The 26,753-nt window shown below is 41.5% G+C and overlaps 1 protein-coding gene across 1 annotated transcript in view; it reads right to left on the minus strand.

Annotated features, from left to right (window-relative positions):
- Positions 1 to 26,753, minus strand: part of SMG1 (SMG1 nonsense mediated mRNA decay associated PI3K related kinase) — a 57,349-nt gene that overhangs the window by 20,260 nt on the left and 10,336 nt on the right. The window contains exons 5-40 of the mRNA XM_026704249.2: positions 26,291 to 26,349; positions 24,907 to 25,120; positions 24,088 to 24,213; positions 23,931 to 24,003; positions 23,193 to 23,290; positions 22,230 to 22,403; positions 21,492 to 21,716; positions 20,645 to 20,746; positions 20,123 to 20,392; positions 18,750 to 18,880; positions 17,862 to 18,023; positions 17,360 to 17,478; positions 16,782 to 16,869; positions 16,583 to 16,684; positions 15,974 to 16,114; positions 15,391 to 15,590; positions 14,481 to 14,677; positions 13,909 to 14,073; positions 13,240 to 13,394; positions 12,347 to 12,492; positions 11,571 to 11,772; positions 10,466 to 10,575; positions 10,155 to 10,302; positions 9,902 to 10,061; positions 9,147 to 9,267; positions 8,186 to 8,434; positions 7,138 to 7,422; positions 6,314 to 6,458; positions 5,988 to 6,123; positions 5,354 to 5,584; positions 5,082 to 5,259; positions 4,124 to 4,285; positions 3,067 to 3,284; positions 2,735 to 2,889; positions 1,746 to 1,968; positions 817 to 1,063 (exon numbers count right to left, since the gene is read on the minus strand). Coding sequence (XP_026560034.1) covers positions 817 to 1,063; positions 1,746 to 1,968; positions 2,735 to 2,889; positions 3,067 to 3,284; positions 4,124 to 4,285; positions 5,082 to 5,259; positions 5,354 to 5,584; positions 5,988 to 6,123; positions 6,314 to 6,458; positions 7,138 to 7,422; positions 8,186 to 8,434; positions 9,147 to 9,267; positions 9,902 to 10,061; positions 10,155 to 10,302; positions 10,466 to 10,575; positions 11,571 to 11,772; positions 12,347 to 12,492; positions 13,240 to 13,394; positions 13,909 to 14,073; positions 14,481 to 14,677; positions 15,391 to 15,590; positions 15,974 to 16,114; positions 16,583 to 16,684; positions 16,782 to 16,869; positions 17,360 to 17,478; positions 17,862 to 18,023; positions 18,750 to 18,880; positions 20,123 to 20,392; positions 20,645 to 20,746; positions 21,492 to 21,716; positions 22,230 to 22,403; positions 23,193 to 23,290; positions 23,931 to 24,003; positions 24,088 to 24,213; positions 24,907 to 25,120; positions 26,291 to 26,349 — 5,917 coding nt within the window. The remainder of the gene's footprint in view (positions 1 to 816; positions 1,064 to 1,745; positions 1,969 to 2,734; positions 2,890 to 3,066; positions 3,285 to 4,123; positions 4,286 to 5,081; positions 5,260 to 5,353; positions 5,585 to 5,987; positions 6,124 to 6,313; positions 6,459 to 7,137; positions 7,423 to 8,185; positions 8,435 to 9,146; positions 9,268 to 9,901; positions 10,062 to 10,154; positions 10,303 to 10,465; positions 10,576 to 11,570; positions 11,773 to 12,346; positions 12,493 to 13,239; positions 13,395 to 13,908; positions 14,074 to 14,480; positions 14,678 to 15,390; positions 15,591 to 15,973; positions 16,115 to 16,582; positions 16,685 to 16,781; positions 16,870 to 17,359; positions 17,479 to 17,861; positions 18,024 to 18,749; positions 18,881 to 20,122; positions 20,393 to 20,644; positions 20,747 to 21,491; positions 21,717 to 22,229; positions 22,404 to 23,192; positions 23,291 to 23,930; positions 24,004 to 24,087; positions 24,214 to 24,906; positions 25,121 to 26,290; positions 26,350 to 26,753) is intronic.

The following is a 26,753-nucleotide window of genomic DNA, read 5'->3' on the forward strand; positions in this document are numbered from 1 at the left end:
CCCCTTCCCCTCATTTATCACATTGGCCAATTAGGTTAACTGGTGGGCTTCTCAAGTATTCATCTCTTCCTTCCTCCATCGCCCAGGAAATGACCTTGGTTCCCCCGAGAAAGCTCTATGCTCTGTCTAGTACTACATTCCAATCCTCCTCCCCTCCCCCACACTGTGTGGCGATGCTGAACCAGGAAAATGGCTTCTGCCAGAGTCGGGTCGGCATTGACAGTGGCTTCAGGTTGTCGGTTTATGACCATAATTGGGACCAGTACTTCCGTTGCTAAACGATGTGATTGTTAAGTGAATCACATCCAACTTTAGGGTCTTCTTTTGCTGCCAGGGTTAAGCTAGATGTTGTTAAGCAAATCCAGTTTCCCCCGTTGATTTTGCCCATTGGAAGCTGGCTGGGAAGGATGCAAATAGTGATCACGTGACCCGCCAGGAGGTTGCAACTATCGTAAATACATGCCGGTTGCCAAGCACCCGAATCGCAATCACCTGACTGTGGGATGCTGCAAGAGTCTTAAGTGCAAGGACTGGTTGTAAGTCACTTTTCCAGGGCCGTTGCAGCTTCGAATGTTCGCTAAGCAAACAGCCGTAAAGTCAAGGACTACCTGTATCATTGTACAGTCAATATTCCTGGCCAGCACTCCGCCTGGATATTTACACGGATTCCTAAATGTCGCACTGGGTTCTTGTAAGCACATGCACCTGCCGACTTAATAATTAAAGTGACCCAATGGGAGTAACAGAGACTGAGAGAACTCTGGCATCTCCAGTCGCTACCTCATAGCTAAAACAATTCTGCCCTAAAAGCCTTACCTTTGAAAAGATATGGGTAGTTTTTCCCATCGGAGCCCAGAAACAGCAGCTTCTTCGGTTTGGTTTTGGTTGGCAGAATGGTAATGGTGCTTCCTACGCTGTGTATGGTGACCGTGTCCCTGGCAGACACTTCTCCGGGGAGGGCTATCTCTGTGTTGGTCATGGCAGCCAGCCAGGGGCTGATCTCCTCTAGGCGCAAAATGTAGCTGGCCCGCTTCTGGGCTCTCTGTTGAAGGTTGAGCATCACCTGTTTTTTAAACACAGACCGGTCAAGAAAAGGTCCGTTATGAGCAGAGGGTTGGACTAGAAGACCTCCAAGGTCCCTTGCCTTATTCCATTATTTTATACATTGTGTTTTTTTTTTAAATTGTCAGCATTTGATGTTTTTTTGCTTGTTTTTCTTTCTTTCCCGATTTTATTTTAACTTTGGAGATAAATTATTAAAAAGAAACTAACCCACTTGGATATGTTAACTCTACATTCTACAAAGGAACCATTAAAAAAAACATATTTGTCCCATTATATAGGGAGAGTTTCACTCACTCTGATGTTTTTATCTTGGGATCCATGGATTACAGTAGTCACCATTCCTAGTCCCTCTTCTTGGGAACCAGAATTCACTTGGCGAAGGATGCAACACCAAACTTTGCAAATCAAGAACGAACTCTTCGATACTCTATTGTATCCCTACCCAATTATCTAATGCAGGGGGTCCCCGGTCCGTAGTATGCCAGCAACCAGGCCACACAAAGCCCCATCCATGGGATGCAGGCAGCACATGAAACAATGCCCCCACCCCCTGGTCCACGGAAAAACTTCTTTCCACAGAACGGTCCCTGGTACCTGAAAGGTTGGGGGCCGCTGATCTAATGCACACATAATGAAGCTGCTTCTACTTCAACTAAATAAGCGGGGGGGGGGGACCCTACCTCTTTGAAAGGGATCCAGCTGCTTCCTGGCTTCGCAGGATTTGAAGGGTTCTTTAGCTTTTCCAAGGCGTTCTCGATGGCATCCCCGTAATTATCCTGAAACCACTTCTCGTGGGGGGTTTCGGTGGGTGCGGCAGTGATGCTCTGCACGTGTTCCAGGGCAAACACAATGGGTTTCATTAAGGCTGTGTGCTTTTCACGCATGATGGCTATTTTTTCCTCTCTTGAAGGAAGAGGGGAGAAACGAAGAGCAATTAGGGGAAACTGTCCCTTATCTAACGAACAACTGAAACTAAAAAAATAGTGCAGTTTTTATTAGCATTCCATTACAAATCTGGAAAAAAAAAATCCTGAGCCTTAATTTCTACCTAGTCATAAAAGGGCACAGGTAGTCCTTGATTTACGATCGGTCACTTAGTGATCGTTCAAAGTTATGACAGATGTCCGCTGGTTAATTTATGACCCAGATTCAAAGTTCCAACAGCTTGGCCCCCACCAAGGTCATGTAATCACAGGGTCTCGTGCTCAGCAACTAGCCCACACTTATGGTTTGCAGCACTCTCTGTTCACATGATCCCAATTTAGGCTTTTGTTTCTGGCAAAAACCACCCGTTGCGGACAATGGATTCACTTAATGACTGCCACAACAAAGGTCATAACGGGGCTCAGTCTCTGTGGTGACCCACTTATCGTACAACAGTAATTGGGGGCTCAATTAAAAGCCATCCGTTGAGAAATACCTGTATGCAGAAGAAGAGAATATGGACTTTTTGTACAGATGTCAATGTCTCTTGTGATTTACAGTTAACCTGTCTGCAAATTTGGGAAATAAGAGCATCCTGCTTTCAGGGAAAAGAACGAAACTCCTAAGGTTTTTTTGTTTTTTGTTTTTTGCTAAAAGTTCTTTGAGAAACCATCTGACTAAATTCTCAGAGGACATTTCAGGAGGCAGCAGCACATCATCTTGTGCATTGGGAAAGAAAGCTTACTTGCGTAAGGTGTTGTTATTCTGGACCCGCTTTACTTCATCTTCCAGTTGCTGAATGCGCCTGAGGACGTACATGTGTTGCTGCAAAAGGACCCCCAGCCAAAGTTCGTCCCAGAGAACAGTGACTCGGCGCAGCTCAGCTACAAGCATCTGAACCTGGATTGACACCAACGCAAATGTTTCTTTTAATGGTACAAAGGCAGAAATGGATTTCGCAAGGCTCTTTTCCCCAAAGACAAAGAACACAGATTCCTTCCTGCTTCAAGCCAGAACTGTTAAAGCACGGAAGGTCTAACTTAAACGCAAGCAGCAAAAATAAGATGGAAACTATACCTGTAACACCATTGTTGGGTTTGCAGCTGACAGCTTCTCGACGATTTTGCTGTAGCAGTCTTGCATCATTGCCTGGTCTTCATTTAAGCCCAATTTGGCCTCGTCCTTTAGGCTCTCTTGAGAAGCAGGAGGGCTTGCCCCATCACACTCGCTGCCCAGCAGTTCTTCCCCTTGAATGTTGCCCAGAAAGGTAGGAATTGCCGAGGGGAATTTGCTCCCTAGGTTTTCAAGGGAAAAGAGAGTTAGTCTTACTGGACAAAAAATCCAAAAGTTGACTATAGATTAGCAGAGTTAACTTGGTTAAATTATTTATACATCCTTAGACTAGTATGAGCCCATATTGGCCACCTCAGCTGTATTGGTCCAACATAAAGACAAGCTATGGAAGGTTAGAACCACAAAGTTGGTTCCTTGTGGAAGTTAAATTCAAAGATGGATCAGCATCAGTGTTCACCCACAGGGGTCATGCCAATTTTCCAACGGAATATCAATACAGGCAGTGCTCAATACGCAACCATTATGGAGCCTGACTGCTGAAGGTTGCATCAGAACTTCAAATCGGAGTCATGTGCCCCTTTTCATGTCAGTCATAAGTTGAGGACTACCTGTACAATTTGCTCTATTTATGAAATTTGGTATAAGGCAAATCTCTGTGTGTGTATGCGTCTGGGAGACCACCTACAATGGAAGCCATGTTTATAAAATGGGACTTTCTTATTATTAAACATCTATTCTTCAGAAGAGGGGGAGGAACCCTTTGAATAGGCAGGGAAGAACTTGCCATAAGAGTGAAACAGCATAAATAAGAGATGTCCTGCTCATGTTAGCATTTCCAAGATAATGCGCTTCATGCTGAGTACAGGTTCTCTGGCATGGGGAGCGTGATTCACTGACTAGCTAGATCCTGCGCATGCAAAGGTGAAACTTTGCAACAGTATGAAATAAGATAAAAAGCCTGCAATATATACATTTGCTGGTAAAAGGATTTGCAACACGGCTAAAAGATAAACAACTTAAGAGAAATGAGGTATTTCAAAAGATACTGAATCAAAAATACCCGAGGCTTGAGATTCGCTGCTCAGAGAAATAGTGCCAACAATTGCAGGGTACAGGATGAGGTGAGGAGAATCTTGTGCTACTCGGCAGAGAAGGTTGCAAATGCTCTGTCGAACATACACTTCCGGGTGATTTAGACGTGAGAAGAGTTGAGGAATTATGCCTTTACGAAGACAAAAAGCAGGCAGCGTAAATAATTGATTGGCACGCCGCACTTGAAAGGCTGTTGTTTTTGTGTTTGACCACTTAAAACCACACTTAAGTCTTACTGCCCTGAAACACTTACTAATGAGTATAATCTCTTGCTAGCACATGCCCCATCCTTGACTGTCTTACAGCTCAAGCATGAAAATGCTTGTTACTAATAGAGCTACTGCAAACAGCTGTCTTGCCCAGCAGAAGCCAGTCTGTGCAGAACTCTTAAGGGGTGAACTCAAAACAATGCAGAAGGCAGCCAATATTTTGAAGCACATATTTTGGTCGGTATATCATAAAATTCATTGGCCTTTTTAGCAATGTTCGCTTAGTCATATTCTATATTTATCATACACTTTCACACCCTGTCAAGAAAATATCTTTTGACTTCCAAATGCACAAGAGATTCCATTTGTGCCATGAAGCTGTGAAACTCAGGGCGAGAAATTGACACACATTTGTGAAGTACCCCATAATATCTCAAAAGAAAATATTCAATTCAACGTTCACTCAACAATGAAGTGGTCAGCATATACATTTAACAAATGAATAAAATTCCTTAAGTTCCTTAAGGAAGGGAGGAAAAGTGTATTTTTACCAAGTCTACCATATTCAAAATTTAGCCCCATGAAATGCAAAGATAACCATCGTGGGATAATTACAACCAATTCATTGTAGCCTATTAACTCAAGTTGGGTTTTATCTCTCTCAAACAGCTTGAAGACTAAGAGAATTGAATGCTGAACTGCTAAAAATGTCCATACCTCGCCATGGAGCTGTAGGAGTCGTTTCCAGTCCGTGCTCGAGATACTGCCTCAGTTCCCCAGCGTGTTTCACAAGCAGCCTTAACAACCTCAAGGTGGCCATTACAATGACATCATCAGTGCTCTGTTCTGAAATATTCCTGAGGTGCAATCTGGGATCATCTTCATCAAGAGGAACCTACAGATTGAAAGAGGAAACCAGCTCTGCTGAGAGAACAGTTCTTTTTACAAACCTCAGCGGCTTAACAGATCAAAAAGCACAATTGCCCTACCTGGCCAGCATTAAGTTTCAGGAAAGTAAAATAGGCACTACAGGAAAGCTTATAAAGGCTGAAGATCCTGTCTACAACTTTTCTCCACACTTTGATGAGTCCCTCAGTTGAATTCTCTTCCAGGTCCAAGAGCCAGGGGCAACTTGTCAACAACTGGCGCCAGATCACGTCCACCATATCGTCTTCCTCATTGTCTTCATTCTCTGCAATCTGAAGGGTTATATCCTCATCCTAAAGGGAGATTTAAATGTAAAGATTACCCCTGGGTAACACCAAAGCAGATTACAAGTTGGCAAATAAAACATTTTTCATCCTGGTTCAGTTAAGGGTAATTTTTAAGCAAGACAGTTTTAGGCAGGTTCATGCTGTCCATTGATTTACACCAAAGTGACATGGTTTACATTTTCAATATAATCTTGTTCAATGTGATCTTGTTCCTTTCTGATTGCACAAAAGTATAGGGCCCTCAAATATATAAAGAAATGCCCACATAATAGTGATCTAGCAACATTGGCCTTTCGATTAATATTTAGCAAATTCGTATAGAAAACTGTTAATAATTTTGTAAGCAAAGACATTGCTAGTGCTGTATCTGACTTTTCAACCGTTATTCATCTGCTAATTTTAGGCTAACCTGAATCCCAGCAGGCCGGCACACTGCCTGTCCAAGAATGCTGTAGATTTTCTCTCTGTCATCTTCTGTAATGTTTTCTGGAAGCAGGCTTTGAACTTCAGATTTTTCTCTTGGCAGTAGGCGCACGCCTCCTTGACTGTAACATCAAAGAATTTTTTCCAAAAGTTAAGTTATTTGGGTGGTTCTAACATAGCTTTGCCAAATTTTTGCAAATATCCTACTGTTCAGTCTGCTTATTCAATTATCTTCCCCTGCCTTAGACAAGACAAGAATTATTAACTTCAGACGTATTCAGAGCCAAAGACAATTTAAAGAATTGGGTTTACCTGGCATTGTCAACCACCTTTCGGCCCCATCTGTAAGCCCAGCTAGCTAGAGCTGCCCATGATTTCGCTACTTCAGGAGCCTGGGCTGAAGAGAGGCGATACAGCTGCCCCAAAATGAAATCAGGTTCTCCAACACCGATGTTGACTGGAGAAAGAGAACAAAGCAAGGTGTGGTTATCTCCAAAAAAAAAAAAAAAAAAGGGCCAGTGGTCCACCTTTCAAGTAACCAGCAGAGAGAAAGATCTCAGCTGAATGGCATGATGGCGGACTATCAAAGACCTATTTGTTTGTTAGATTTGTCTGCCTGCCATCTCACAAGGAGACTCTGGGCAGCTTACAAGGTTAAAAACAATAAAACTATACATAGATGGATGGATGGATGGAGGCAGGCATGGTGGCCTAATGGTAAAGACACTGGCCTCCCACTCAAAGTTGAGAGTAGGTAGCAACATATATTTCTATCCTAGGGCACAAAGAAAAAATATTTGCTGTAAACTCAATGTGGCATCAGGAAGGGCATCTGGCCAGTAAACGCTCGGCTCCATCAATTCTACCCCAAATTAAGGGATTACAGGACTGTAAGAAGGAAGGAAGGAAGGAAGGAAGGAAGGAAGGAAGGAAGGAAGGAAGGAAGGAAGGAAGGAAGGAAGGAAGGAAGGAAGGAAGGAAAATAAAATATAAATTATGATTAAAATTACTGTAAAAAGGTAGGGAAAGTAGGAACAGGGTTTGTAGAGGGTGAGGTGGGATCTGCTATTGGTCCGTCAACCACCTCCTAGGTAGACAAAGCAAAAAAAGGGGGGGCAGCTCCGGGTATATTTTACCTGTGGATTCACTTTCAATCCTCGGATACTCTTCCTCCATGGAATTAACGGATGGCAGATCAATCAAGGTGTAGATGTTTTTGGACAGCATGGAAAGGCCCGTGAGATTTTGTTGCTGTCGTGCTCGATACACTTGTTTCAACTGCCCTGAAATTTCCTTCCACTCAGCTTGGATCCACTTGGCTAAGGTCAGAATGGACTTGGCCACAGCACTTTCGGCTTTGGCAGATTTGCAGAAACATATGGCGCAGGAGCTCAGCATTTCCATGGCGTGGGTGGACTGGCCTGAAAACAGGGGAGGCCATTTTAGTGGCAGACAGTGGTAGAACGAAAAGCTGGCATTTCAGCTCTGCTCATTTCAGAGATGAAGGTTGCCTTAACAACCCACCCTCCCGGGGGGGGGGGAGACAGATATAAAGCATCACTAATAAGAATGAAAAAACTATAACATTCTTTGCATTAATCCAGAATATTTGATGCAGATGTGTTTTTCAAAATGTTTTGCCGCTTTTCAACTTGACACAGAATTTGAGAAAGAGTCATCTTAAAAGAGTTTAAAATCCCCATTTGGTATTCTACTAATGTAGCAAGAACTGTTGTAATTCTTTTCCCCCTTCTCAGAGACTGCCTGGATAAGCCCCTGCAGTTTTCTTGGTGAGGTTTTTCTGAAATGGTTTGCCATTGCTTACTTCCTAGGGCTGATAGAAAGTGTCTGGCCCAATGTCATCCAGCTGGCTAGGTGCCTAAAGCAGCACTAGAACTCAGAGCCTCCTGGCTTTAAGCCTGGTGCCTTCACCATCACATCGACCTGGCTCCTACCATGAATTTAGATAAACTCAAATTTAAGTTTTCACCTTGTCCCATGTGGAAAATTAGACATAGGTTAATTTCTCAAGTTATCAGTGTGATCTGAAAATTTCATTAAAGCCGGCTAAATCCAGAGTCGCTTCAGATAGTGAGTTGGGCAACATATAAATTTAATTAATTAAAGAAAACATGGTGAGTACTGAAAAGTGATTTTTGAGAAAGTTACACAAGCGGCACTTACCAGCTGTGTACAACAGTTTGGTCTTTTCTATTTCAAGCTCAGGACCCCATTTTTCGTCCATCTGAATCGGGGCCGGCTGCTTCTTAAAGTGGTGGACTAAATCCTGGGCTGTGGTGGTTTTCCCTAGCTGAATTTCGCTACACTGAGCAAGCAGTCGTGTCGCCAGGGCCACGTTCCCACGTTTCCTAGCAAATTTGGCCGCTGTCAGCCCCAGTTCCATTAAATGGCCTTTAACTGGAATACTCTGCTCTGAAACACAGAAATCCCAAAGTGGTGAACTAAAAGAATCAGAGGTGAGAGAAGAGGAGCTGCCACAAAAAAAAAAGAAGCGGGGGGTCAACTTATTTTCCAAAGCATCAAGAAGGGCAGGACAAGAAACAATGGATGGAAACTAATCAAGGAGAGAAGCAACCTGGAATTAAGGAGAAACTTCCTAATAGTGAGGACAATTAACCAGTGGAACAGCTCGCCGCCAGAAGTGGTGGGTGCTTCCATCACTGAAGGTTTTTTTAAAAAGACTGGACAGGCCGCTGTCTGACATGCTTGAACAGGGGGGTTGGACTCCAAGGTGCCTTCCAGCTCTATTCTAATTAAAGATATTTAATCTCTCCTCTTGAATAATATTACCAAGCATTGGATCTAAATAGGGTTTCCCTTTCTTTAAAAGTATGATCTCAACTTCTAGGTTCTCTTAAATCCAACAGCAACTAATCCTGATTAAATAAGTCTTTCCTTCTTTTTAAACTTTAAGGCAGAAAATCAGGTGGAGAGATTTTGCATTCTATTTAACTGTACCCCATGGCGACATAGCTATAGATTCTCCCTGAACAGGCATTCATGAGATAATATGATGGTTCGGATCTGAGAAACTAACTGCAGAGTAATACAGCCGCTACACTTTTGTCAGTGGGGCAATTCTAGAACCTCCTTATCAAAATGCACGTGTGTTTAGCATCTATACCTTTCAGTTTCTCCAGCAACTGATTTTGGAACATGGTGTATCTCAAAGCATGCATCCACGGCCTTACATCATGTTGCTTACATGAACGCAAGGCTTCGCTGAACAAGGGAATGAGGCAATCCTGTAAAAAAAAGCAAAGGATATGAGTAGTGGGTGGGCTGGAAGACATTTTTTCCTCCAGCTTCTAATAGAAAAGAGTCCTACACAGAACCTGACACATTCTTAAAGTATGTGCTGTATACCTGTCTACACGCTTCTTCATTAATCATAGGTGTTTGACAATACGGTAATGAAAAGTCAGTGTTGATGACTTCTAGTATTACAGTAGTTACGTTTTTATTGCTTTATGATTATATTTTAGAGATAGAATTACAGGTAGGGTTTTACTACTATTGTGACGGTCAACCATACAGATCTTTAAATATTTTTAATGAAACAAAGCAAGACTGATTATGAAATACCCTCAGACAATAAAATCCACTCCCGCCCACCCCCCAAAAAAGCAGTTAAGATAACTACAGAATAGAACTTGATCTTAACCCCCATAATGCTAATATCTGAAGCCTAGGGTGGTTATTCTCAAAGTATTTTGCCTGGTCTGGACTTTGTTCTCCATGGCATAAGGAAATCTTTTAAGGTCGGGGGTTTCTGAATTCACACACTTGGCCAGGGTGGACCACAAGCAAGAGCACCCATCCATATCAGATGTCCTGGTCCTGTCCTGTCTTTCCTGTTCAGGAGGCAAAGGCATTTACCTCGGAGGGCAGCCGGCTCGAGACTGTGTTTTCCAACGCGGACGAACAGTACAGCTGCAGAGTGCTGAGGACGGGCAAAGACTGAGAAATGGTCAAGGTGGACAGGCGTAAAGGCCCAAGAGCAATGCGGGACGTCTGCTTCAAATACTTGGTCAAGTTCCTGGAAAACCAAGCGGCACATCCAAGAGTTATTCGAGCTGCTTAGCCTTCCATAAAACCTATCCCGACCACCCGACCACCACGCCATGCTCACTCGGTCATGGGCTGCCATTTCTGGTCCTGGTCGAGGTAGCCTACGGCTGTGGCCAAACAGACGGAGCTCCTCAACAGCTGAACCTCGATGGCTTTCTGAAGTTCTCTGGGATCGGGAGACAACACGTTTGGAAGGAGCTTCTTCATATCTACAACGAGCGTCAGCAGATATAGAGTTGCTAATATCCATCGATTTCAGGCCGGCTTTTTTAATCCCACAATAAAGTCGTCACCACCACCACCACCAATGGATGGGCGTGGAAATTGAGCTGAACCCCCCGTTGAGTCAATCTAAGCTTTAACTTGGGGTACCTATTTTTTCTTTGGCCCCTCCAATAAGCAGGTTGATGTCCTCCCCAGGAAGCAGCTCTAGTTGTTCTGTACATTCGGCAAGTTCTCCAGCTCCGAAGCTGCTCAGGGACCTGCGATAAAAGGAAACCTGCTTCTTAATTTAGCTCAGCAACAAGCAGCATTCTGCTTTATTTCTGCAATAGTCCCTTCCAACATCTACAAAAACTGGTCTCTTTCTGATAGGCTGCTATTTGGGAGAGGGGAGATATTAATTGGTTAATAAAATTTCTACATGCTAGAAAAAGATAAGAGAGGAAAATAATGGACTAGGTTTGGACCAGATGACTTACAAGGTCCCTTCCAACTCTCTTAATGTGTAACTCGGTACTTTTCTCTTTGGTCTCATCTGTTACTTCATCCAACCCACTATTTTGCCCTTCAGAAGTTTACACCAGAGGGCATTGCTTTTCGGAATGACTATCCTAAAATATAAACAGTTGAGCCTGTTTTGGCAAGGTCACTGTACAGATATGCCGTACAGAATTAGTAAGGCGCAAAATCTTTGCAAGAGGTCTGTTATTACATTACTATTTCAATTTTGACACACATTTCAAGAAAAGCAGTTTGGAATGGGCAAAAAAAGGAGACACTATATTGGATGAATGCCTGGAGATCAGAGACCATAGCTCCTGAGAGGTAGGGCGGCTGCCTCGGAAGGCTATCTCCCAATAGGCTTCCTTGTGCAGTTGGTGGACCACTGTGAGAACAGCCTGCTAGACCAGATGGGTCAAAGGCGTGACTTAGCAGTATGCTGCTTATCTCCTCAAACCTGTATGGGAGGCTGGCTGCTATTATTATTGTTGTTGTTGTTTTTGTTGTTGTTGCTGTTGCTATTATTATTATTAATTTGTTGGTAATGGAGAAGCAGGAGGCAGAACCAAATATAACTGCAGGGCGCAGAACCAGCACACTCAAAATCAGAAGGCTACCCTTGCCAGGAAAACCTCAACTGTCATCTCCTCTCGGTTTCCTTTTGCCTGTCACACAGGGGAGCTGTCCTAACCACGCCCGTTGCCTGAAAGGCTTCCCTGCGGCACGGCACAGCTGACAACCCGGAGGAACTTACTTGATGTAGTTGAAGTCCGCTTTTAAATTTACTGAGCCACTGCTGCTGTTTTTTTTCAAGTCATGCACCGCGTTCTGCCATTCCTGCACCGCAGACCAGTCAGAGATGGAGATGTAACACTCACAAGCTTTGTTCCCCAGGTAATTGATGACTTCAGGGGAAGAATCCCCGGACTTAGTCAGCACCATCTTCCGCGAATCTCCTGCATAAGCCAAAGTCTATTATTAGCGCCCTCCACAAACTTACAGACACAATATTTTCAAATGTTTTATTTTATGTATTTATTTAGTTCAATATTTTATTACTCAACACACACCTTGGAACTCATTTCTTGGGATGAAAGCTCGACTGGAGATGCCCATCTATTGTGTTCTTTGGAAAGAGTTTTACTTCCCTGCCTGCAAGATTCTCACCCACGCTATTTTTGGTCAATGCAATATTTGTCTCTTGGGCAAAGGTACAGAAAATGACATTGCCAATCTTTTTCTCCTCCTTGCCCAAAAGAGGTTGTATTATTGCTTCCTATGGAGAACGATTACACACGAACTATCCCCCAATAGGGCCCTACCAAGTCAAAGGTGCCAACTGTATATTCTTGCTTGTTCCATTTAAGGAGCATGAAGTTTACTCTTTTTAGACTTATTCTAAGTATTATCACCTACACACAGAGAGACAAGCCACCCTTCCTTCTACGCTGCTAATCCATGACTGTCCCAGACTTTAAGTAACTGACTAAACAAACACAAGTCCCTCAAAAGAAAAAAATTAATACCCACCATTTAAGGAGTGTTTCGGGCTGGCATTATTGCCACTGTTCAAATTAGCCAGCTTGAGGACGGTTTTGTCAAAACCGGAGACACAGCAATCGACTCCTGTCATGGCAGAGAGATGCTCCTGGTATTCAACGGCTGCCTTTTCAAACCTTCAAGAATGTCAGTTGCAGGAATTAGCAAAACTTCCCATGGCTACTTATCCTGCTTTAATCCATCCCGTAATAGAACGTTCCTCGCTGGGCAGAAATGACCCTCCTATAGCTTGGCAAGGAGCAGACCAGAAGCGCAGATTTAGCCTGCAAATTCGCCTTTTCCAGCTGCTCTTCCCATTAAAGGGAGAGAGAGAGAGAGCGAGCGGTACATGAACCCATCATCCTGTTCATCGCTGTTCTCCTACTCAGAAAAAGGCTATAAACCTCCGTTTTCCCACCACCCCTCACCTTCTAAATCGGGGGTCTCCAAACCTGGTAACTTTAGCATTTGTGACTTCAACTCCGGCTGAGGAATTCTGGGAGTTGAAGTCCAGAAGTTTTAAACTTAGCAAATCTGGAGACTGGTGTTCTAAATCTACTCCCAGTTGGTACTTAGGATACTGTGCCACATAACCACAATAGCCTACGGTGAGAATAAATGACCTCCATCAAACAAAACCACATTTAAAACAGATCTTCAAAAGATACTGAGTACCAGTCTCAGTTCTACTAGATTATACGGATGCTCTGAAAAAATATGCACCCTGATAAATGGATGCCGACAAGCTACTGTGACATCACATCCATAAAGATAACATAATCCACACGATGCCACTTGGTTTCCCTTCCCCTCGTGGAAAAGTCTAAACGTGAAAAGAGGGGGAAGTGTTATATTCGTTCAGCACTGTTGTATAGACTACTCACCGTCCTTCGGCCTGCTGAGCTACAGAATTAATCCAGGTGAGGTTTTTGCCAACTGTAGCCGAAGACCAGACAGCTATACCTTGAATGGCTTCAGGGCAATGAAGTTCACACAGGGCTTCAACGACCATCATGATAGTTACTTCCAATTCATTTCCCTAGGAGCAGAGAGATCAAAAAAATGGTTAGTTTTATTTATTGGTTGAATCCCATCATGTCTGACTCTAGAAGGTCAGTGCACATCTCTGTTTCTTAGCTGAGGGAGCCCCAACATTGTCTGCAGATATTTCCATAGTCACTGAAAAACACTCTGATGTTGGGAAAGATGTTTGGAGGCAAAGGGAGAAGCGGGAATGATAGAGGATCAGATGGTTAGTTAGGGTCATCGACGCCATGAACAGGAATTTGGGGGCAACTGTGGGAAACCATGGAGGAGAGGGGCTCCTGACGTCCTATGGTCCATAGGCTCACCAAGAATTGGACACAACTTAGCAACTGAGCAACAAATTTCAGTCCTTGTGATTCTGATAACAAATCCATCTTGAGTGATAACTCATATAATTACTCTGCACTGGGTGGGAAAATAGGGCACAAGTAAGCCAGCAACCTTTGGGTTCACCCAGTGATTTATTCAGAGGACTATGAAAATATTATGCTCAGAAGTGTCATTACCTGAGATATATTATTAGTCTTCATTTCTGTCAGCAAATCAAAGCCATGACGAACAGTGACAGCAGGCTGTCCAGCCAATAACCCAACGCGCATGATGGAAAGACGAATACGAGTTAACCAATCTTGGCAGGTCTGACGGTTTGTATAGAAGAAGGTCCTGATTACCTTTGTAAATGGAGAGGCAGAAATCTCACTTACTGCTTGCGTACTCACAGATGTACAAACAGAAATATCTGCCTATACATCAGAGGTCCCCAAACTTGGCAAACTTTAAGACTTGTGGACTTCAACTCCCAGAATTCCTGAGCTAATAGGACTAGAGGAGGAAGTCTGGGAGTTGAAGTCCACAAGTCTTAAAGTTGCCACGTTTGGGGACCCCTTCTATACACCATAAAAACAGTCAAACAAACAAAACAACTGGATGGAAAGCAAGTTCACTTTGCACCATGGAGCATAACTATCTTCAGAAGGAGCTTTGTGAAGATAACCCCAATCAACAGCTGGTCTATTGATCAGCAACAGGATGCTTTAAGGCTACTACATAAGAAGGAGGGGGCAGGGACTGGTGTTACCTTTGGTGGGGACGTAAGAGCATTGGCGCACCCTTCATAAGCATTATACATCAGTTTCTCCAAGTTCTCCAAGTACTGAAGGAGCAGAACTAGCCGCAATTGGTTGCTGCTGTGACCTTCGTCATTGTCAGCTGTAGTCCACTGGCTGACGTCTTGATCCGGATTTAAGGTGTGAGCCGCAAGGCTTCTAATGATACCTGGAAGCAACACCCATTCAGAATAGATCAGGGTACAATATTTCAGACTAACCCTTTCTACCCAAACTTTAAAAAGGCAATCCCTTTATTGCAGAAAGCTCACATTACCACTGAGCATTTTGAACTGAATCATACTGAATGCCCAGACATCCTTATGTTGAATCTTAACTGTATATACAATAGTTGTCTATAGATTCATGATTATAATGACTATTTAAACCGGAGTTTATCTCACATAGGAAACAATAGGGGTAAGTGTGTAACTAGCTAGGAAAATATCAGAAAAGAGGATCCCTCACAAAGCTCTGAGGAGAATATTCACTAATTTGTTTGTACAAAACCAAGGCTACAATCTTATGTCTGATTTGCCATCCCACTAGAAAGGGATTTTTTAAATTTTTTATAACCAGATTAGAATACATAGGAATTTTATGTATGCTATGCCTTGGAAGTCTAGGGGGAAAAAAATCAACGAAATGTTTTTGTCAATTTCAACAACACGTGAACTAGAATGCTTTTTTAAAAAATGCTATTACATATTATGCATTTTAAGTTAAGACAGGTTCCTATTTAAAAATGTAAACATATTATTTCAAAAATGCCCCTCAATTTTTGGGAAGCACACATGCATGGTGCTTATGAACATGTTTTAAAAATGTCTAGTCATCCACGGTAAAAAGTATTAAAATATACTATAAATTTTTTCAGGTTACCTTCAATAGTCTGGAATGTGTCCTGAGCTCTACCGAGGGGTGTTCTTAATTTTGATAGGACAGTAAATTGGGCTGCTTCCCAAATAGCCCACTGCCAAAGTACAGCCTCTGTTTTCAATAAATTGCGTGGAATACTGGATGGATCATGTTTGTCCAATCTTTGGCAACTATAAAATAACCTTTCTAGCCAGCTCTCTTTCCTGAAACAAAGTTGGTTGTTAAGGAAGGTGAGCAAAAGTTAACACAATATAACTGAATTATATTTCATTTGGATGAAGAGAGGAATGTTATCTACAGTAGCAGTGGCTGTATTCAGATAACAGTAGCTGTACTCAGATTTAACATCAAATAAAATTAAGTTCTTCATTCTATCTATATGTCTCGGGTTGTCACTTCCTCTCTTCCATCCGCAGCCACAAGCAAAACTTCTTGTAGAGGCTGAGTTATTTAATATACAGCATATTATGTATAATTTCTCAATAACTGACTACCTCTTGCCAATACACCCAAATTTCCTTGTTCCTCCACCCCACCAAATAATGTTCCTTTTTTTGTAGCTTTGAAGTTTGCAGGGGCTTCTTACCCTGTTCGGTGAGAACTTCCATACAGAATGAAACTGATGATATCAGAAAAGTCTTGTGGGTGAAATGTGTTGCTTGGAGCTTTGCTCATGTGTCCTCGAATGGCTAAGGAGATTTCTTGGATTTCTGTGTGGTGGTGATTGCTATCAAAAATTACACGGACAAAAACACAAATTGTTTAGTGAGAACTTGGAAGGCAAATATACAGACCAACGCTTCCTCCCGGCTGTCACCTGTAAATGCCAACCCCTCCTCCACAGGGGCTTTTACATGGGCCTCATATTATACATGTGTAGTATGACCTACTACTTGGTATGCAGAAAAAGTAGAAAAAGACCTGTGACACAGCGCGCAGTCCATTAAACCCCTCACATCCTGAAGAATCTAACTCCCAAACCATCAAATTCTCACCATGGATTGGGAAAGGATCTAGGGCAGAGTTTTTCAACCATGGCAACTTTAAGATGGGTGAATTTCAATTCCCAGAATTCCTTATCCAGCGTGCAACTGATCTTAAGGTTAGAACTGGAAGTATCTGACTACAATATGTCACTCGATCTTGTTTTTCCACACACCGATTGTAAGAATTTACACCCAGGGCAATTACTCACCTTAGTATGATATCCAAAGGAATAGACTTTAAGAGCTTTCCAAATGCTTGCCTTATCCGAGCAACACTGTGCACCAGCTGAACGCGGCATACATCAACACACCTGTGCCATAAAACAGTGAAAACAACACAGTAATGCAGGCTCTCACACAATAACTGAACGGAACAATGAATTTGCAAAAAGTTAATGGACTAAATACCTTTGGAGTAAGTCTTCTGGGAGAGAGGATGACAAAGCATGAAGGCTGTTGCATGCTTGGAGACATATGTTAACATCTTCCAAGAGAGCTGCGTTTTGGAATTAAGGCAGTTTTATTACCCATCAGAATATTATCCGTTTATCTTTTAGCAATGACTGTTAATATTAAAAGGGCATTTAAGAGCAATGAATGGCAGAAGTTGAACTTAATTTCCTCAATTTTTACACATCTTAATTCCTAGGTATCTTCAGTTTAAGTTACTTACTGTAACCAATCTAGGGAAAACTAAAGTATTAAGTTTGCAGAGGGGTAAAACGTATTTTTACCAGATTAGAAAAATTTGAAATTAGAAAAAAATGCATTATGTTATTAAGAATATAATTTATATTTTGGGAAGACTTTAACTAATGGAAATAATGAATGAATTGTGATTTATGCTATGTTGTTGGCTTTAAAATGTTCTCAATTAAAGAAATATAAAATGCAAGACCTTTGCTAGTTTTCTAAGAACAGATTCACAAGAAAATTGGTACGCATTTTGCTTACCCCTTTTTAAATTAGAAAAATCAAACTCTTACTGTTTGCCAGAAGTCCTTTACAAAACTTATGGAAGGAGGGGAGAGAGAACAAGGGTGCGTAGGTCTCTGATTTCTTCATCAGAACAGCTACTTCCAAAGCCCAAGTCATGAGCAATTTCCTAAAAACAAAAGCATTCTCTTCAATTTTTATATTATGTATCTATGCCTTTCTCCAGACTAGCCATGCTTTTCAAAGATGGCAGTTTCAAACGACAACATTATTAAGCATGTTAGCTGTGGAATTCTGGGGGTTGAAGTCCACACAACTATAAAGTTGCCAACCTTGAAAAATGTTGCTCTGGAGTTAAATTTGATAGCCAAGATTTAAATGAAGAACAGGCAATTATTACAAATATCCAGGAATCTAATTCCACTTTCTGAGAATAAGGAAAAAAACTCTTAAATATATCAAGTTTCTTCCCTGCCCTCTTTTCACATGCACTGAACATTAATTATTATTGATCATTTTATTAGAGAAAACAATATTTTGACCACTACTTACCTGGTGTCATGGGTCACATTATCCTTTTTAAGTAAAAGTCCCAAGAGGTTTACAATGATAGAAAAATGTTTCTTTGTAGCTGTGGTCACAGTGCTTATGACAGCCCCATCAAACAAAGAAGGAGATGAGGAGCTGAGACTGCTAGATATGAAGTGGTCATGTCTGGAAAAGGGAGAGAGAATTAGATTTTAGTCATACAACCAGGCTAAATACTGTATATTTGGGGAGGCAATAGGTGCTGCGGTATAGCCTGACAGTGTTCAGAACTGTTAAAATTGACCAAGAAATCAATTCCCCCAAAAGTCTGTATAAAAAGGATCTTGTCCATTTGATTTCGCTTTACTTTCCCCTCCCCTCAGCTTCTCTTATCCTCATTTAAATTGGGGGGGGGAGGAGTTTGCTTGAGTCATTTGCGCAAATCCTTCTTTTTGATTTAAGCCTTGTTTTCCTCTTACAACTTTGGCGATGAGTCTATTTCTTCCCTACTTTCTTTATCAATCCTTCATTCTTATCAGTAGTGCTTCTTCTCTCTTGAAAGGCCAATTCTTGACAACCAAGCATCTCATTTCCTTCACAAAGAAAAAAAAACAACCTGTGCAGATTCTAAGCTTCCTGTTTTAATTCTTAGAAAACGCACGAGTTCTCCCATCCAGCATGCACAAAGCCTTGGTTATCCTTTTATCAAATAATCCTTATATTTTGCGACAGGGATCTTACAGTGCAGCCTCTCTTTTCAAATAAGGGAGATCTTGGAGAACACACAGTAGCCCTTACAGCAAGGACTGTAAGAGTCCAGCAGGATCTCCCGCTAAGAGAACAAAATTGAAATCATTTGTAAACTGATGTAAGTACCACAGTTTCCCATTTAAAGAACGAACTGCTTCGTACCTGGTGCAGTGCGAATACAGGGTGTACAGCACTGCATACTGGACAGCGGGAAAGTGAACGGCTATGTCACCATGGGCAACCATCAGATTCTTGCTCAGCAAAGCGAAGACCGTCGGGGACAGAGCCCACATCTGGCAAAGCAAGCCACAGTAGAGAACAAAGCATGTATTACAATTATACTACCAGAATTGGACTTTAAAAAATACAAGAAATAGTTTAACGATTTCTAGAACCCTCTCCAATAATACAGACAAAGGCTAGAACAGTTGTGAAAACTAGCTTACAAACTGTGATAAAACAGACAGGGCAGAGACGAACCTGGATACTTTACACAATTTTTTGAAAAAAGCCAAAACAATTAGACACAAAGTTTATTCCCTCCGACCATCACTCTGCTGAACACCAGCACTGCCTATGTCTATGTGTATTTACCCGTGTAGTGTGGCTTATTTATCCTTTTTACCGTCTTCTTTACCTCCCCCCCCCCTTATTGCTGGTATTATTATTATTATGATTATCCTTGTTCTGTTTCTTTGCATGTACACTGAGAACTTCTGTGTAGCAGGAACAAATTTTTTTTTCTGTATTTCCAATTCAAAGGGAAACACACCATTGCAGAGACGTACATGGAGAATACAAGACCTATTCACTGAAGGGATTCTAAAAATAAATAAAGCTACTTTATCTTTTTTGTGTGTGAATAAAGACCTATAAAATTTTAGAGCCATGTATTTTTATTTCACTACTAACTATTGCAGAGCTTAAGATAAACAAATGGACTTCTTTCTGAAGTACTTCTAAAGAACATTAGAATTAAAGGCCTGGTGATTAAAACATATGAAGAACAGTTGCAAGATTTGGGTTTGGCTAGTCTAGAGAAAAGAAGGACTGGGGGGATATGATAGCAGTATTCCAGTATTAGAGGAGCTGGAAGAGAAGATCAACTTATTTTCAAAAGCACCAGAGGGCAGGACAAGAAACAATGGATGGAAACTAATCAAGAAGAGAAGCAACCTGGAATTAAGGAGAAACTATCTATCATGAAGACAATTCACCAGTGGAACAGCTTGCCTCCAGAAGTTAGGGAATGCTTCATCACTGAGGGTTTTTAAGGAGACTGGACTGTCACTTGTCTGAAATGGTACAGGATCTCCTGCTGGAGCAGGAGGTTGGGCTAGACGACCTTCAAGGTCCTTTCCAGCTCTATTCTGGTTGAATTGAAACTTCTATAGAGAACTGCCTTCCTGCCCCTTCCCCAACAAAGGTACATTTACTTTGCACGACGGGTGCAAAGGCTGCTTTACGTTTCCACAGCCACATCAGTTTGGAAACACAAAAAATCATTCACACCCCCAACTGTAAGGGTAACTCACCCCGATCAATGAATTTTTGGCATTTCCAATTGTAGTCAGCGCACTGAGATCAAATATGACAACAAACTTTGCATTGGCCACGTCAAACATGTGGTTCTTGAAAGCATCGTGGAGAATTTCCGAACAAGCTTGGGGAAGCTGCAGGCTGCAAAGGAGACTGTTCAAGGCACAGGCCATTTCGCCCAGAATCAACTTGTAGGCCGTTTCCAAAACAGGAATGTTCTTTAAGCTTAGCACTGCTTGATATACAGCGTGTGCAGCAGCAACAACCTTGAAAACAGAAAAATATCACATGTCAGGAAGGTTCCTACCCATTAAACGTTTCCTATAACACACACGGATTCAAGACATACTTCAAACCACAGTTAAGTTGCCTTCTCTATAGCTAGGTGTGATATCTCAGCTGTGACTGATTTGCTGATGCAAGAATAATAGGTGTTCTCTTAAATCTAAAAATTACTCTTAAAACAAAATTTTCTAAGGGTTCATTTCATGTGGCATGAAATTTAATTTGCTGCTTACCTCTTTTTCCTTATGGTAGCGGAGCGTGAGAAGCTTAGATTCTGGTATAAACAATTTCTCAATAAATGATGATGGAAGTTTTGTATTTATTTGTTCAACAATCTAGGCAAAAAAAGGAGGCATTAATATTAACATGGATTGTGAATTCTGTAAAATGTTTCCTATTAAATCAGTGTATTTATTCATTAAACAAAAGTTACAAATTTTAATGAACTAAAATGTGACAGGGATAGTAGGCATTTTAGTGCACTTACACACACACCGTTAGGAACCTCTTAAATATGGAATGAGGTCCACAAAAGTTGGAATTAAAACTATGAAAGTTAGTAGCTTTTATCTATCAAATCCCACTTTTCCTTGGTGGAAAATCCAAGGCATCCCTCTCATTTGCTCCCTTATTTTCTACTGCTTATTAGTAGCAGATTTCTACTTGGCTTATCAATTTTTTAAAAAATAATATTTGACAAGCTGTACAAATAGTTATGAAGGAGCAGTGAAATATAATTCAACAACAATCACTGGCATCAAACTATAGCAAACATATTTAATACATATTCCCAACTAGTCATCTTAATAGCGTTATTATATCCAGAAGGAAAATATATTGTTTTTTTATTATATAGAAAACATAATTTGTACAGCATCTTCACAAGAACCACCTCAGTTTTTAATAGATAGCAAACAGTAATTTGTTTAAGGATATAACATGTATCCCTTAAAACTCAAACAAAGCCGAAGAATTAGCTTTAGGTTTCCAATCTACTTTTTTATCACTCATGGTCTAGTATTTTTTTAAATGAACAAAACTGTTATCATTAAATGCAGGTATTATGAGGATTGTATGTACCAGCATCAATAAGTTCAACACCGAGATGATATAATCAGTACCACAAATCTGACAATTTTCAAGTTGATCTAATCCATAAGTGATGATCATATCACAATGTATATTCATGCTGGGATCCAGACTGCCAAGCAGGACACCGACACACTCATTGGCAGCAGTCAATACCGTCTCAGAAAAAAAGACCTGGTTGGCGGCTGTCACACACCTCATTACTCTGTACAAAACCTGAAGAAGGAAAAAAGAGAATTCAGTTACAATGAAAGTACATTTTGTCATCCCTTTGAACTCATGCTGCCTGTCTGAAGATATTTTGATCGAGCATGTTCAATTTTTGGTTAATGTGCACCATATGTGTGAGTCATCATAGAAGCAACTAAAGCTCTATCTCCCAAGGTAAGATGATCCCAGCAAAATCGCTGGGATAATTCAAAAGTGTCTTAAAATGCGGTCACGTGACTTTGGGATGCTACAAATGGTTGTAAACAAGGCCCAAAGCTCAGTCATGTGACTTGGGAGGGGGCGGGCCTTTGGAATTTCCAATCCCAGTCAGAAGTAGCCCCAAGGGAGGTCTGTTGCAGCTTTGTACGGTCATGTTGAGGGCTACATATACACAATGAGGTGAAAGCAAGACATTTTTCCAGTTTTACACCAGAAAACGAAAATCACAATTATTAAATATTTAGATTAGCTTGGCGTGATTGGCCAATGAAACCGCTCGACCACCCAAAAGAGACTTACATCAGTTACGTATCCTTCGGTAATGGGCGGCCCTCGGATGGGACTGAACCGCTCCCCAATACTCCTCACCACTGTGCTGAACACGCGAAGCAGAGCTGCCAGTTTGGGCAGCGAAACGGAAGGAGGAGGAATATCTTCATCAACAGATTCTCCGGAAGCGACGTGGCCGAGATCCTACGTGAAGAAATATATCAAGACGGTCCTCAGTGAGGTTGTGCTCAGAATTGCAGGCTGTGCATTTTAACAGACAAGGGATACGGCTTGTGACCTCCTTAGTCTTCAAATCTCTCAGTTTACACACGTTTCTTTTCATGTCAGTAAAACTCCTACAAATTTAGTGATCCATTTAAGTTCTACAGAAGTTTAGCAAGGGTGTGTTTAAGGAAATATTTCTTGATCTTGTCATCGTTAAGATGGGTGGACTTCAACTCCCAAAATTCCTAGCCAGCAAGTTACCATGGTTGAGAAATACTTGTTTAAACGAAACTTGTGGATAAATTTAAGGAATAAACCAACCGTAACATCATATAATTCATGACATAAAGAGCCTGTGGAGATTTTCAAATCATCCAGGGCATGATTTGTGCCAAAAGTGCTTCTCCTAAAGGCAACTGGACTTTCTTTTTTTTCCCCTTGAAGATGTTTTGCTTCTTATCCAAGAATCTCAGAACAGAAGAAGCTTCTTGGCTGAGAAGCAAAATGTTTTCAAGAAAAAAAAAAACACCAAGAAAGTCCTTTTGGAAAAGCACCCTTGAGGCATGACAGAAAGAGGTATAGAAGAGGAGAGCCCTTCCTTAAGCGTGAAAGAAGATCCTTCAGGGAATTAGCTACTGTGTTCACTATATTCACAACATTTTCTGACAGAGACACAAATAAGAACTTGAGTTACTGGCTAGAAAGTATCTCACTTCCCCCCACCCCCGCCCAGCATTTATTCCGATTCAAAACTGATGGCCTCATTACCTCAGCATAAGCTTCCATATCCTCTAGAAACTGACCCAGGAGTGTGGTAGAAAAGGCCAGGTCAGCTACCCAAAATGGTTCCAAACTCTGTAACCATCCTGCAGAAAGGGCCGGAGCAATGAAAAGCATGGTAAGGTTAAAGCTACATCTGGTTCATCTAAAAAAATAAAGTGGCATAAAAATTAAGCAAGCAAAAGTACCAGCGCTAATAAACCATGCATCGTGACTGTGCAGAAAAAATAAATACTAGTTACATTTTAGTTAAGAGTGTTTATATTGGTATAAACAAATCAAATCAATGTTACACCTATTACAGCTATTCAAGAGGGAGGGAGGGAGGGAGGGAGGGAGGGAGGGAGGAAAACAGAAAAAGGAAAAAGAGAAAAAGGAAGGAAGGAAGGAAGGAAGGAAGGAAGGAAGGAAGGAAGGAAGGAAGGAAGGAAGGAAGGAAGGAAGGAAGGAAGGAAGGAAGGAAGGAAGGAAGGAAGGAAGGAAGGTGGATGAGTGGGATGAAGGAAGAAAAGCAGGTAGGATTCTGATCAAAATGAAATTTAGTGTAGCCAGATTTCCTTCTTTAACAAGCTGAAATGTGTAACAGAAACTTTGCAAGAAATAGCATTTCCTTTGCATGCACTAACTGATGTAAAGCATATATGAGAAATAACTCTTGATCGCCCACAAGGAAATCAGAGCACATTACAGGGCATCTCATGAAGTTATTTTATTTTTCAGGCTTACCTGAGACTTGCTGGGTCAGAGAAGGTTTTTGAGTGTGATCAATATGCCACCCAACTAATATGTCAACTGTGTCCTTGGAACAAAATACACAAAAGTTAATCCACCTGGAACACATAATGGGGCCTATAAGATGTAAAAGAGGGGGCAAGGCTCTTACCCTAAAATTCGTGCTGAAAATGTGAGGATAACAACGAGACACAAGAAGGATGCACTTGACACATTTACACAGCAATTCGGGGGTATCCACATTCTCTAGGATAGACTGCAGGCTAGTCATGACAAGCTTTGAGAGAGGGAGAAGAAAAAAACACGGTTCTGGAAATCCATGTAAAAGAAGCATGGCTACAACTATCCAAAAAGTAATTAAATAAATCAGAGATGAATGTGGCTTTTATTGTATAATTCACGAAAGTCATTCAATCCATTAAGAAGCACAAAACTGTAAATTGTCAGCAGCAATGATTTCGGAAAAGCTGCCTGCAAGCTTAGAATGAGATGCCCTTTATTCATTCTGAGCCTGTACTTTTGATACACTCTATTCCATGCCTCTACGTCTTTTCTATGTTTTAGATTTAAAGATAGAGATAAGAGATAGCCAGAGACAGAGATGGAGTGGTGCAGTGGCCTAGAGGTGGAACTCTCATCTCACAATCAGGAGGCTGTGAGTTGAACCCCAGGTAAGGCAAATATTTCTCTCTCCAGGTACAATGAGAATATATCTGCTGAATAAAACTCCACATTGGCGACCGGAAGGGCATTCAGCCAGCAAACACTCTGTTAGCTCCATTCAGTTGCCCAAACTCCACCACGCAAGGTATTATGGGTCGTTAAAAGAAGATCTAGGTAGGTAGGTAGGTAGATACCCACTGACTGATAAATTCTCATTCATCTGCATGTCACTAACCAAACAGAAAGACATAAGCTGGGACTTAGATCTTTATCTGAAAAGCAAAACCATCTCCGATTTGATTCTTACTTGCATTACGGATGAAAAGGCTTTCTTCTCCCCCACAGTCTCCAACGCCTTGTAACTTGCACACAAATAAAGCAGTTTAACTTCATCTTTAGTGGAGGAACTAAATTTGCTAAAAATCCATTTAAAGATCTTCTCAGCTTCGTAGCTCAAAGAAGCGCAAAGAAGGCCAAGACAGCAAGCCCCTTCCTGTCTCAATTCTTGAAGCAATTTGCTACTGCATTTATCAAGGGGAAGAAGGCAAAAAAAAGGGACAGTTGGTTATGAAATATAGCATTTCGTGCAGCGACAAACCAGCCTGGAATTAAAATGGCAGTGAACTGGTCGTTACAACTCCTGAAGGTTGGTTTGTGAAAAACGGTACACACAGAAACTAAGAGGAATGCATTCACACATTCAAGCCAGCATCTCATTCGCACAGATGTAAATTCCCATTTATACATAAAGGTAGTCCTCAACTTACAATCATTTGTTTAGTGATTGCCCAAAGCCACAACGGCACTAAAAAAGCGACTTACGACCAGTTTTCACATTTACCACTACAGCAACCCCCCTGGTCGCGTGATCAAAATTTGGGCACTTGGCAACTGGCATGTACTTATGACAGTTGCCATGTGTTGGAGTCGTGTGATCACCATTTGTGACTTTCCCAGCTGACTTCTGGCAAGCAAAGTCAATGGGGGGGGGGGCAGATTCACTTAACGACTGCATGAGTACACATAACAATGGCAGTGATTCACTGATGGCTAAAGTGGCCAAAAAAAAAAAAAAAGGTTGTACAATGGGAGTGTTGATTCGTTTAACTGCCTTGCTTAGCCACGGAAATGCTGGGCTCGATTGTGGCCATAAGTCAAGGACTACCTGTACGTCTCTACTCCCATCCTTGCCCCTCAGTTCAACAAACACCTTCGAAGCAGGGGGACACTAAATAAACTAAGGAGCGGCGGCTTCAGAAGCCAATTTTCTGCTGATGGTTTGTATCAAGCACTCTAAACAATCTGATAAGAGGAAAGAGCTTTTCTTGATGCTTTCTGGTCGCTTCTTTCCTCATCACTGGCTAAAAGGAGGTGCAGAATTCATTGATCTTTTTAGGATAATGCCAGAACATTCCACCCCCTGTGAATCATGTCATTTGGGGACAGCACAGCATGGCAGCTTTCAGATGATCCCCTAAATTGGCTTGTTTCGGGGCCAGATTACCCCTAGAATAGCTTGAATGACTTCCAGTTTGGAGGATTTTCTTTCCGGAAGCTGCCAAGCCATCTGTTGGACATGGCACACTCTGAAAGGGAAACAGAACGCTTGCAGAGATCTCCAGAGCTGTCCATTCCCAGATGGACCTGATCAGAAATGATCATCCTTTCAAAGCTGTCCTATTCCAACTCACCTTTCATTAAGCACATCATGTATGGCAGTCAAGATATTATCCAGTTGTTTAACAAGTACCTGAAAGAGACAACGTAAGAAAGGTTTCACTAACAGGGTGACTGCAATGCAAATTCAAGCTATCTTCTCAAAGGCGTTTTGTTTTTCTTCAAAAGGCAACTGGACTTTTGTTGTTGTTGTTGTTGTTGTTGTTGTTGTTGTTGTTGTTGAGGAAGAAGAATAAAATGTTTTTGCTCCTCACCCAAGAAGCTTCATTCCCTGCCATCAGAACTGATAAAGCTTCTTGGGTGAGAAATGAAACGTTTTCTTCTTCCTCCTCAAGGAAAAGATAATAATCCAGTTGCCTTTTGAAGGAAAAAATAAATAAAAGCACCTTTGAGACAATTATGACCTGGATGTCTGAGAATCTGCACAGACATTCAGGCGGTCTTCTTTCATGGCAACTGCTACCATCATTTATTTTC

This window comes from Pseudonaja textilis, chromosome 14, assembly GCF_049901715.1.
Source record: "Pseudonaja textilis isolate UNSWEBS1 chromosome 14, rPseTex1.2, whole genome shotgun sequence".
Taxonomy (NCBI): Eukaryota; Metazoa; Chordata; class Lepidosauria; order Squamata; family Elapidae; genus Pseudonaja; species Pseudonaja textilis.